This window comes from Procambarus clarkii, chromosome 50 (assembly GCF_040958095.1).
Source record: "Procambarus clarkii isolate CNS0578487 chromosome 50, FALCON_Pclarkii_2.0, whole genome shotgun sequence".
Taxonomy (NCBI): domain Eukaryota; kingdom Metazoa; phylum Arthropoda; class Malacostraca; order Decapoda; family Cambaridae; genus Procambarus; species Procambarus clarkii.
In genome coordinates, this window is record NC_091199.1 from 5,366,925 (window position 1) to 5,379,424 (window position 12,500).

The 12,500-nt window shown below is 45.8% G+C and overlaps 2 protein-coding genes across 2 annotated transcripts in view; one reads left to right on the forward strand and one right to left on the reverse strand.

The window, feature by feature from the left end:
- LOC123751889 (uro-adherence factor A-like) overlaps positions 1–8,156 on the reverse strand; it is a 25,707-nt gene extending 17,551 nt beyond the window's left edge. The window contains exon 1 of the mRNA XM_069303370.1: positions 5,302–8,156. Coding sequence (XP_069159471.1) covers positions 5,302–8,156 — 2,855 coding nt within the window. The remainder of the gene's footprint in view (positions 1–5,301) is intronic.
- A 1,296-nt stretch (positions 8,157–9,452) lies between these two features.
- LOC138351576 (uncharacterized) overlaps positions 9,453–12,500 on the forward strand; it is a 31,465-nt gene continuing 28,417 nt past the window's right edge. Inside the window, exons 1-2 of the mRNA XM_069303371.1 lie at positions 9,453–9,498; positions 10,822–10,873. Coding sequence (XP_069159472.1) covers positions 9,453–9,498; positions 10,822–10,873 — 98 coding nt within the window. The remainder of the gene's footprint in view (positions 9,499–10,821; positions 10,874–12,500) is intronic.

The window sequence follows — 12,500 nt, forward strand, 5'->3', positions numbered from 1 at the left end:
GTGACAGATGAGGATTGTAGGATCCTCCAAGAGGACTTAAACAGGCTGCAGAGATGGTCAGGGAAATGGCTACTGGAGTTTAACACCAGTAAATGTAAAGTTATGGAAATGGGATCAGGTGACAGGAGACCAAAGGGACAGTACACAATGAAGGGGAACAGCCTACCTGTAACGATTCGAGAAAGAGACCTGGGAGTGGATGAGAGTAGTAGGGATGACGTGCCACAGAGGATTTTTTTTTCTGGGGAAAAAAATCCTCTGTAGCATGTCGGGGTTTTCAGGATCCAATATCCCCTGTGGCGTGTCGGGGTTTTCAGGTCCAAAATCCTCTGTGGCGTGTCGGGGTTTTCAGATCCAAAATCCTCTGTGGCGTGTCGGGGTTTTCAGGATCCAATATCCCCTGTGGCGTGTCGGGGTTTTCAGGTCCAAAATCCTCTGTGGCGTGTCGGGGTTTTCAGGATCTAATATCCCCTGTGGCGTGTCGGGGTTTTCAGGTTCCAATATCCCCTGTAGCGTGTCGGGGTTTTCAGGTGAATTTGGGGAGTCACAGATTTGGGAATAAGGATTTCTTATGAGTGAGTAATTTCCGAGATTTTAGAAGTATGGAATTCTTATGAGAAAAATAATTTCCGAGACTTAGAAGTTTGTTAAAGGTCTTATGGGAGAAATTCAATACGCCTGTCAGCCAGACGCTGCCTTCAGGTCACCTCTTATCTTATCTTATCTTCTCCATAATATCTGGACCGTCCCTCTCTCTCTCTCTCTCTCTCTCCTCCTATTTCCTTACAACTATTTTCAGAGTTTCAAATAATCATAGAAGTTTATTTATATGTTTATGACCGAATTTGTAAAAAGACCATTTTCAGAGAATATTGTCTTAGATGTTTTGTTAAGGAAAACAGACAACTTAGCCATAACATTTAGTTTTATATCCATTTACGGCTATTTCACCTGTAAAGACCAAAATTGAACAGAGCCCAGTTTTTAGCTCATATTTCATCAGAGTCCAATTATCAACAGAAATTCGCCAGTCTACTTTGAGAGCAAAATTAGTCAGAGACAGTTTTTAGCTCATATTTCAGCAGAGACCATTTTATACCTAACAATGAATAGAGTCCACTTTGTGAGCAAAATTAGTCAGAGACAGTTTTTAGCTCATATTTCATCAGAGTCCAATTATCAACAGAAATTCGCCAGAGTCTACTTTGAGAGCAAAATTAGTCAGAGACAGTTTTAAGCTCAAATTTCATGAGTCCTGTAATCTGCGAAAATTTGACTCTGTCAAATTTTCGCAGATTACAGGACTCTGATGAAATTTGAGCTAAAAACTGTCTCTGACTAATTTTGCTCTCAAAGTAGACTCTGGCGAATTTCTGTTGATAATTGGACTCTGATGAAATATGAGCTAAAAACTGGGCTCTGTTCAATTTTGGTCTTTACAGGTGAAATAGCCATAAATGGATATAAAACTAAATGTTATGGCTAAGTTGTCTGTTTTCCTTAACAAAACATCTAAGACAATATTCTCTGAAAATGGTCTTTTTACAAATTCGGTCATAAACATATAAATAAACTTCTATGATTATTTGAAACTCTGAAAATAGTTGTAAGGAAATAGGAGGAGAGAGAGAGAGAGAGAGAGAGGGACGGTCCAGATATTATGGAGAAGATAAGATAAGATAAGATAAGAGGTGACCTGAAGGCAGCGTCTGGCTGACAGGCGTATTGAATTTCTCCCATAAGACCTTTAACAAACTTCTAAGTCTCGGAAATTATTTTTCTCATAAGAATTCCATACTTCTAAAATCTCGGAAATTACTCACTCATAAGAAATCCTTAATCCCAAATCTGTGACTCCCCAAATTCACCTGAAAACCCTGACACGCTACAGGGGATATTGGAACCTGAAAACCCCGACACGCCACAGGGGATATTAGATCCTGAAAACCCCGACACGCCACAGAGGATTTTGGACCTGAAAACCCCGACACGCCACAGGGGATATTGGATCCTGAAAACCCCGACACGCCACAGAGGATTTTGGACCTGAAAACCCCGACACGCCACAGAGGATTTTGGACCTGAAAACCCCGACACGCCACAGGGGATATTGGATCCTGAAAACCCCGACATGCTACAGAGGATTTTTTCCCCCAGAAAAAAAATCCTCTGTGGCATGTCATCCCTACTACTGATGTGACACCTAATCTAACTCCTGAGGCACATATAAATAGGATATCGACAGCAGCGTACTCTACACTGGCGAAAATTAGAACTTCATTCAGAAACCTAAATGAGGAGGCTTTTAAGGCGCTTTACACTGCCTACGTGAGACCCGTCTTAGAGTATGCCGCGCCATCATGGAGCCCCCACCTGAAGAAACACATAAAGAAACTGGAGAAGGTTCAGAGGTTTGCGACGAGGCTTCTCCCAGAGTTACGAGGGATGGGATATGAAGAGCGGCTGAAGGAACTGAACCTTACGACACTAGAGAAAAGAAGGGAGAGAGGAGATATGATAGGGACATATAAAATACTCAGGGGAATTGACAAAGTGGAAATAGATGAAATGTTCACACGTAATAATAACAGAATGAGAGGACATGGGTGGAAACTGGAAACTCAGATGAGTCACAGAGATGTTAGGAAGTTTTCTTTTAGCGTGAGAGTAGTAGAAAAATGGAATGCACTTGGGGAACAGGTTGTGGAAGCAAATACTATTCATACTTTTAAAACTAGGTATGATAGGGAAATGGGACAGGAGTCATTGCTGTAAACAACCGATAGCTAGAAAGGCGGGATCCAAGAGTCAATGCTCGATCCTGCAAGCACAAATAGGTGAGTACAAATAGGTGAGTACACACAGTTAAATTACAGGGACGTTAGAAAGAACTTTTTCAGTGTCAGAGTAGTTAACAGGTGGAATGCATTAGGCAGTAATGTGGTGGAGGCTGACTCCATACACAGTTTACAATGTAGATATGATAGAGCCCAGTAGGCTCAGGAACCTGTACACCAGTTGATTGATAGTTGAGAGGCGGGACCAAAGACCCAGAGCTCAACCCCCGCAAGCACAATTTGTTGAGTACACAGTCTGGGGCCGGATTCACGAAGCACTTACGAACCTGTACATCTTTTCTCAATCTTTGGCGGCTTTGTTTACAATTATTAAACAGTTAATGAGCTCCGAAGCACCAGGAGGCTGTTTATAACAATAACAACAGTTGATTGGCAAGTTTTCACGCTTGTAAACTATTTAATAAATGTAACCAAAGCTGTCAAAGATTGAGGGAAGATGTACACGTTCGTAAGTACTTGCGTAACTGCTTCGTGAATCTGGCCCCTGGTAGCGGTGCGGACAGCGCGCAGGACTCGTAATTCTGTGGCCCGGGTTCGATTCCCGGACCAGGCAGAAACAAATGGGCAAAGTTTCTTTCACCCTGAATCTCCCTGTTACCTAGCAGTAAATAGGTACCTGGGAATTAGACAGCTGTGTGTGTGTGAAAAAAATAGTTAGCAACAGTTGATTGACAGTTGAGAGGCGGGCCTAAAGAGCAGAGCTCAACCCCCGCAAACACAACTAGGTGAATACAACTAGGTGAGTACACACATTAAGAACATAAGAATGTCGCAGTCTCCGTGGTATAGTGGTAAGACACTCGCCTGGCGTTCCGCGAGCGCTATGTCATGGGTTCGTATCCTGGCCGGGGAGGATTTACTGGGCGCAATTCCTTAACTGTAGCCTCTGTTTAACGCAACAGTAAAATGTGTACTTGGATGAAAAAACGATTCTTCGCGGCGGGGATCGTATTCCAGGGACCATAGGATTAAGGACTTGCCCGAAACGCTACGCGTACTAGTGGCTGTACAAGAATGTAACAACTCTTGTATATATCTCAAAAAAAAAAAAAAAAAAAAAAAAAAAAAAAAAAAAAAAAAAAAAAAAAAAAAAAAAAAAAAAAAAAAAAAAAAAAAAAAAAAAATGTAGGTAACTACAGAAGGCCTATTGGTCCATACGAGGCAGCGCCTATTTATACCCACTCAATCTCATATATATGTCTAACCTACGCCTGAAACAACCAAGGGATCCTACTTGTATTATGAACAAAATCCACAAGGGGCGTGATGAGGATTCGAACCTACGTCCGGGATGATCCCAGACGCGCCTTAGTCGACTGCGCCACGCCATGGTTATAAGAATAACCACGTCATTTTTGAACACCAATTCTTATGACCATGTCGTGGAGGAATCGACTAAGGCACGTCTGGGATCATCCCGGACGTAGGTTCGAATCCTCATCACGACCCCTTGTGGATTTGTTTATTTGATCTATCAGGCTATTGTGATTTGTGTGTGTCCTCGTGTCACGTGACGAGGCAATTGGCTGGAGGAGAGGTTATCTTGAGGTTATCGTGAGATGATTTCGGGGCTTTAGTGTCCCCGCGGCCCGGTCCTCGACCAGGCCTCCACCCCCCAGGAAGCAGCCCGTGACAGCTGACTAACACCCAGGTACCTATTTTACTGCTAGGTAACAGGGCATTAGTTTGAAAGAAACTCTGCCTATTGTTTCTCTCCGGCGCTCGGGATCGAACCCGGGACCACAGGATCACAAGTCCAGCGTGCTGTCCGCTCGGCCGACCGGAGGAGAGAGTACAGGTCTACGTACCTTTGTTGGAGGAGGAGGTCCTTGATGGAGAGGCTTCGTTGGAGTAGTGGAGTGTAGATCCTTGACTGGCAGTGTTGGAGAGTGTGTGTACAGGGTGGGGGCAGGAGTATGTGTACACACCTGACTGTAGAGGACTGGTTGTTGTCAGTCAGTGTTGGAGAGTGTGTGTACAGGGTGGGGGCGGGAGTATGTGTACACACCTGACTGTAGAGGACTGGTTGTTGCCAATCAGTGTTGGAAAAGACTGCCGCTTGTGAGAGGCTAGGCTGCTGGGGGAGATGTGCTTGGCTAGGCTGGCTAGGTGTCTCGTGGGGAAACTATCCACCGGTGTTTCTCAAGGTTATACTTGCTACCACCACCGGATACACTGACACACTATGGTACAACGGTACAGGTGCGCTCTAGGGTACGCATACGCTGTACGGTACGTAGCTTTGTATCCCCGCTCTCCGCACTCAATGGCTAAACATATTTCCTCCAGCTTATATATATACCGTCACCCCCTCACCCCCCCCTTCCCCTCTTTATCCCCCCCCCCCCCCCACTTCCTCTACCCCCCCCCTCCCTCTTTTCCCACACACACCCCCCTCTTCCTCCCCCGTCCCATCTGTGAGGTCCGGTTCACAGCAACTTACCGTGTTGGGATGGGTATTACTGGCGTCTTGAGTGACTGTTGTTGCTCCAGTGACTGTTCTTGCTCCAGTGACTGTTGTTGCTCCAGTGACTGTTCTTGCTCCAGTGACTGTTGTTGCTCCAGTGACTGTTGTTGCTCCAGTGACTGTTCTTGCTCCAGTGACTGTTGTTGCTCCAGTGACTGTTGTTGCTCCAGTGACTGTTGATGCTCCAGTGACTGTTCTTGCTCCAGTGACTGTTGTTGCTCCAGTGACTGTTCTTGCTCCAGTGACTGTTGTTGCTCCAGTGACTGTTGTTGCTCCAGTGACTGTTGATGCTCCAGTGACTGTTCTTGCTCCAGTGACTGTTGATGCTCCAGTGACTGTTGATGCTCCAGTGACTGTTGTTGCTCCAGTGACTGTTGATGCTCCAGTGACTGTTCTTGCTCCAGTGACTGTTGATGCTCCAGTGACTGTTGTTGCTCCAGTGACTGTTGATGCTCCAGTGACTGTTCTTGCTCCAGTGACTGTTGTTGCTCCAGTGACTGTTGATGCTCCAGTGACTGTTCTTGCTCCAGTGACTGTTGATGCTCCAGTGACTGTTGATGCTCCAGTGACTGTTGTTGCTCCAGTGACTGTTGATGCTCCAGTGACTGTTGTTGCTCCAGTGACTGTTGATGCTCCAGTGACTGTTGTTGCTCCAGTGACTGTTGTTGCTCCAGTGACTGTTGTTGCTCCAGTGACTGTTGTTGCTCCAGTGACTGTTGTTGCTCCAGTGACTGTTGTTGCTCCAGTGACTGTTGTTGCTCCAGTGACTGTTCTTGCTCCAGTGACTGTTCTTGCTCCAGTGACTGTTCTTGCTCCAGTGACTGTTGATGCTCCAGTGACTGTTGTTGCTCCAGTGACTGTTGATGCTCCAGTGACTGTTGATGCTCCAGTGACTGTTGTTGCTCCAGTGACTGTTGATGCTCCAGTGACTGTTGTTGCTCCAGTGACTGTTGTTGCTCCAGTGACTGTTCTTGCTCCAGTGACTGTTGTTGCTCCAGTGACTGTTGTTGCTCCAGTGACTGTTCTTGCTCCAGTGACTGTTGTTGCTCCAGTGACTGTTGTTGCTCCAGTGACTGTTGATGCTCCAGTGACTGTTCTTGCTCCAGTGACTGTTGTTGCTCCAGTGACTGTTCTTGCTCCAGTGACTGTTGTTGCTCCAGTGACTGTTGTTGCTCCAGTGACTGTTGATGCTCCAGTGACTGTTCTTGCTCCAGTGACTGTTGATGCTCCAGTGACTGTTGATGCTCCAGTGACTGTTGTTGCTCCAGTGACTGTTGATGCTCCAGTGACTGTTCTTGCTCCAGTGACTGTTGATGCTCCAGTGACTGTTGTTGCTCCAGTGACTGTTGATGCTCCAGTGACTGTTCTTGCTCCAGTGACTGTTGTTGCTCCAGTGACTGTTGATGCTCCAGTGACTGTTCTTGCTCCAGTGACTGTTGATGCTCCAGTGACTGTTGATGCTCCAGTGACTGTTGTTGCTCCAGTGACTGTTGATGCTCCAGTGACTGTTGTTGCTCCAGTGACTGTTGATGCTCCAGTGACTGTTGTTGCTCCAGTGACTGTTGTTGCTCCAGTGACTGTTGTTGCTCCAGTGACTGTTGTTGCTCCAGTGACTGTTGTTGCTCCAGTGACTGTTGTTGCTCCAGTGACTGTTGTTGCTCCAGTGACTGTTCTTGCTCCAGTGACTGTTCTTGCTCCAGTGACTGTTCTTGCTCCAGTGACTGTTGATGCTCCAGTGACTGTTGTTGCTCCAGTGACTGTTGATGCTCCAGTGACTGTTGTTGCTCCAGTGACTGTTGATGCTCCAGTGACTGTTGTTGCTCCAGTGACTGTTGTTGCTCCAGTGACTGTTGTTGCTCCAGTGACTGTTGTTGCTCCAGTGACTGTTGTTGCTCCAGTGACTGTTGTTGCTCCAGTGACTGTTGATGCTCCAGTGACTGTTCTTGCTCCAGTGACTGTTCTTGCTCCAGTGACTGTTCTTGCTCCAGTGACTGTTGATGCTCCAGTGACTGTTGTTGCTCCAGTGACTGTTCTTGCTCCAGTGACTGTTCTTGCTCCAGTGACTGTTGTTGCTCCAGTGACTGTTGTTGCTCCAGTGACTGTTCTTGCTCCAGTGACTGTTGTTGCTCCAGTGACTGTTGTTGCTCCAGTGACTGTTGTTGCTCCAGTGACTGTTGATGCTCCAGTGACTGTTGTTGCTCCAGTGACTGTTCTTGCTCCAGTGACTGTTCTTGCTCCAGTGACTGTTCTTGCTCCAGTGACTGTTCTTGCTCCAGTGACTGTTCTTGCTCCAGTGACTGTTCTTGCTCCAGTGACTGTTGTTGCTCCAGTGACTGTTGTTGCTCCAGTGACTGTTCTTGCTCCAGTGACTGTTCTTGCTCCAGTGACTGTTCTTGCTCCAGTGACTGTTCTTGCTCCAGTGACTGTTCTTGCTCCAGTGACTGTTCTTGCTCCAGTGACTGTTCTTGCTCCAGTGACTGTTCTTGCTCCAGTGACTGTTCTTGCTCCAGTGACTGTTGATGCTCCAGTGACTGTTCTTGCTCCAGTGACTGTTCTTGCTCCAGTGACTGTTCTTGCTCCAGTGACTGTTGTTGCTCCAGTGACTGTTCTTGCTCCAGTGACTGTTCTTGCTCCAGTGACTGTTCTTGCTCCAGTGACTGTTGTTGCTCCAGTGACTGTTCTTGCTCCAGTGACTGTTCTTGCTCCAGTGACTGTTCTTGCTCCAGTGACTGTTGTTGCTCCAGTGACTGTTGATGCTCCAGTGACTGTTCTTGCTCCAGTGACTGTTCTTGCTCCAGTGACTGTTCTTGCTCGAGTGACAACACTACCATGATGGTGCTCAGTGCTCACCTCCTGCTGTCTTCTTGAACGTTTGTGCTCACTATATAATTGGTTTGTTTATTGTGCACAGTTGCACCAGCACCTGACTCATTACCTGTGACTGTTGTTATAGATCAATTCTATAGTATGACTGCCGAGTTACTTGTCCGAAACTCGGGAAGGAATCAAATTTGGGTGAATCAGTCACCCAAACGTCGTTTAACAAGGCCAATTGCTGTCTGGATAAGGTAGTTACATCCAAGGGGCCTCGTAGCCTGGTGGATAGCGCGCAGGACTCGTAATTCTGTGGCGCGGGTTCGATTCCCGCACGAGGCAGAAACAAATGGGCAAAGTTTCTTTCACCCTAAGTGCCCCTGTTACCTAGCAGTAAATAGGTACCTGGGAGTTAGTCAGCTGTCACGGGCTGCTTCCTGGGGTGTGTGTGTGTGGTGTGGGGAAAAAAAAAGTAGTTAGTAAACAGTTGATTGACAGTTGAGAGGCGGGCCGAAAGAGCAAAGCTCAACCCCCGCAAAAAACACAACTAGTAAACACACAGTTAATAGTAATTCTTAACAGTCATGTATAACATAATTGGTTCTAGAACTAGACAAAGTAGTATATATAGGTTTTATAGTTAAGGGAGCCGGTCGGCCGAGCGGACAGCACGCTGGACTTGTGATCCTGTGGTCCCGGGTTCGATCCCGGGCGCCGGCGAGAAACAATGGGCAGAGTTTCTTTCACCCTATGCCCCTGTTACCTAGCAGTAAAATAGGTACCTGGGTGTTAGTCAGCTGTCACGGGCTGCTTCCTGGGGGTGGAGGCCTGGTCGAGGACCGGGCCGCGGGGACACTAAAGCCCCGAAATCATCTCAAGATAACCTCAAGATGAAGGTTTAAAGGTAAGGTATAATGTTATACTCCTATATTAAGTCCTATAAAACCAGTGATATCACGAGATATCAACCACGAGACTCTAAGATATATTGTTCAAGTCATTAGCTGCGGCCCTGTTGAAGAATTATGAAATAAAACGATGCAGATGGAAATATAGTGAGACACCATATAGGCGGCAATGTGTCGTTATATATACGTCATATATGACGTCACACTATATGGCTATCCAATGGCGAGTCACAATGTCGATGACGTCACAAACTACCAACCAATCGCGTGGTCGCATCATCGGGATCTCCCTCGTTTCCTTTCGGCGTCGTACGAAACATGGAAAAAAAATGAGTTAAGACTTGCTTATATCTCGGCTGTTATACGTTATATCGTTCATCATATACAAAACAACGCCTATACAAAATGATATTCATCACCGTTCATTACAAGGAACTTGATGATTGTGAAGGTGAGTGGAATAATGTCAAGGGCGTAGTAGGTATTTGGCAGTGTTCGTACAGGAGTGACAGAGTTTGTGAATGGAGGTGACTGGAGGCGTCAGCTGATGGGCCGGAAGGATGCCCTGCGGCCAGATTCACGAAGCAGTTACTTAGGAATCTGTACATCTTTCCTCAATCTTTGACGGCTTTGGCTACATTTATTAAACAGTTTACAAGCATGAAAACTTCCCAATCAACTGTTGTTATTGTTATAAACAGCCTCTTGGTGCTTCGGAGCTCATTAACTGTTTAGTAATTGTAAACAAAGCCGCCAGATATTGAGAAAAGTTGCATAGGTTCGTAAGTGCTTGCGTAACTGCTTCGTGAATCTGGCCCCAGGAGGCTTAGAGCACACGAGATGACATCTGGGGATCAAGATGCTGACAGCATGGATACTCATCCTGCCATATTGTCCTAATGTTGTGTCGTAATAAATGTAACCAAAGCCGTCAAAGATTGAGGAAAGATGTACACGTTCGTAAGTACTTGCGTAACTACTTCGTGAATATGGGTACTGGTAGCTGAGCGGAGAGCGCGCACAACTCGTAATTCTGTGGCCCGGGTTATACCACATTTCACAAGTGTGGTGTAGTAGAGGAGGACAGTATTGCTCAGTCTTGCTCTCTCGCTCACACACACACACGTGGGGCGCTGCAGGTGGCTCAGTGGACAGCACGCTGGATACGTAGTCCTGTGGTCCCGGGTTCGATTCCCAGCGCCGGCGGAAACAAAAAAAAAAGGCAGAGATGCACCTGTTACCTAGTAGTAAATAGGTACCTGGGAGTTAGACAGCTGCTACGGGCTGCTTCCTGGGTGTGTGTGTACTCACCTATTTGTGCTTGCAGGATCGAGCATTGACTCTTGGATCCCGCCTTTCTAGCCATCGGTTGTTTACAGCAATGACTCCTGTCCCATTTCCCTATCATATCAAATTTTATAATTATGAATAGTATTTGCTTCCACAACCTGCTCCTTAAGTGCATTCCATTTTCCACTACTCTCACGCTAAAAGAAAACTTCCTAACATCTCTGTGACTCATCTGAGATTCCAGCTTCCATCCATGTCCCCTCGTTCTGTTATTATTACGTGTGAACATTTCGTCTATTTCCACTTTGTCAATTCCCCTGAGTATTTCATAAGTTCCAATCATATCCCCTCTCTCCCTTCTTTTTTCTAGTGTCGTAAGGTTCAGTTCCTTCAGACGTTCTTCATATCCCATCCATCGTAACTCTGGGACGAGCCTCGTCGCAAACTTCTGAACCTTTTCCAGTTTCCTTATGTGTTTCTTCAGGTGGGGTCTCCATGATGGTGCTGCATACTCTAAGACTAGTCTCACGTAGGCAGTGAGTGTAAACCGCCCTAAATGCCTCCTTACTTAGGTTTCTGAATGATGTTCTAACTTTTGCCAGTGTAGAGTACGCTGCTGTCGTTATCCTATTTATATGTGCCTCAGGAGTTAGATTGGCTGTTACGTCCACTCCCAGGTCTCTTTCTCGCGTCGTCACGGGTAGGCTGTTCCCCTTCATTGTGTACTGTCCCTTTGGTCTCCTATCACCTGATACTATTTCCGTGTGAGTGTGTGTGTGTGTTTACCTAGCTGTATTCACCTAGTTGTGCTTGCGGGGGTTGAGCTCTGCTCTTTCGGCCCGCCTCTCAACTGTCAATCAACTATTACTAATCTTATTTATATATATATTTTGTATTCTTACACACACACACATTGTTATGAACCTCTCGTAACCGGGTTCTTTTTAAACTGTATGATCCGACTCACTGTAACACGGGGAGGGTTCTCGACTTATCTTTCCTTCTTTTCCCCCTCTACCCGTATTCTTACTTTTTATTCTCTACAAGGGACTCCAAAACTTTTACTAAAGCCGACTCCACGCCACGTGGTCCTAAGACGATTGACCGACTTAGGATTCTACAAACCGTATGACGTGACCTAGGCTTTGAGCCAAACCCTAGAGTCGCCTCCGCAGAACCACCAGACCAGTAACACAGAGCAATGATCGAGGTCTGGATCGATCATGCTAATTAACCAACCTTGGGGCTTGATCCCCACTATAACCGATGACCTTGAGTGTGGAATAAATTACACGGTAATGATGAATTCCGACTCGATGTTAGAGTCGGCGCCCAATCCAACTCTGCCTCGTGTGGACCACGTGACCAGGACAAGTTCACATAACCACATGGAAATAATAAAAATGCAAATTATTAACTAATTAATTTATTAAAAGAAAACTAAAACAAAATCTAAATATGTTCACTCCCTGTCACTTTAACACTCCCTACTTGACCTCAACGGCAATGAGTTGACTATCCCTATAAATAACAATAGCAACTATACCTCTATTATGACCAGCTGAAGATGTTGGGCTGGCCTTGGGGGAGAGGTGAGATGGGTTGACCTCCCCCAGTTGATCTGGACTCCACACTGATCTCTCCTCGTCTGGTCTACCCCAGACTAGAGCATTGTATCCTTCCGCATAGTCTAAGTTTTACCAAGTTACTAGCAAGGTTTAAGTTATAACAATTAACCTCTGTTATACTTAATTGATCCAGACTGGTTGAATTATTTTACTGAAGTTAAATTACACAAGCATCTAACGGCAGAGCTGTTCCCGATCACAAAAATGGTTATTAAAACTTTGAGAAATAGTAGACCTGTCAACCCTGATGACCTATGACCGCCGGTCACTCCGCCTTACAACTTAGATCTGATTCGTGACGTCACTGATGGTGACTTAACTCAATAATTAGAATACTCTTGATATTGTACCCAGTAATATTATACAATACAATTGTAATACAAAATGAATATGAACAGAGACGCCCGCCATTTGTGACTCAGACCTGCTAATCCCCAAGGGAATGTGTGTTGTAGAGGTCAGGTCCCTACACGAAACTTCTGGAACCTTCTGGAATAATTCTCACAACCAGCCTAGTTTGTTACATCACGTTCAG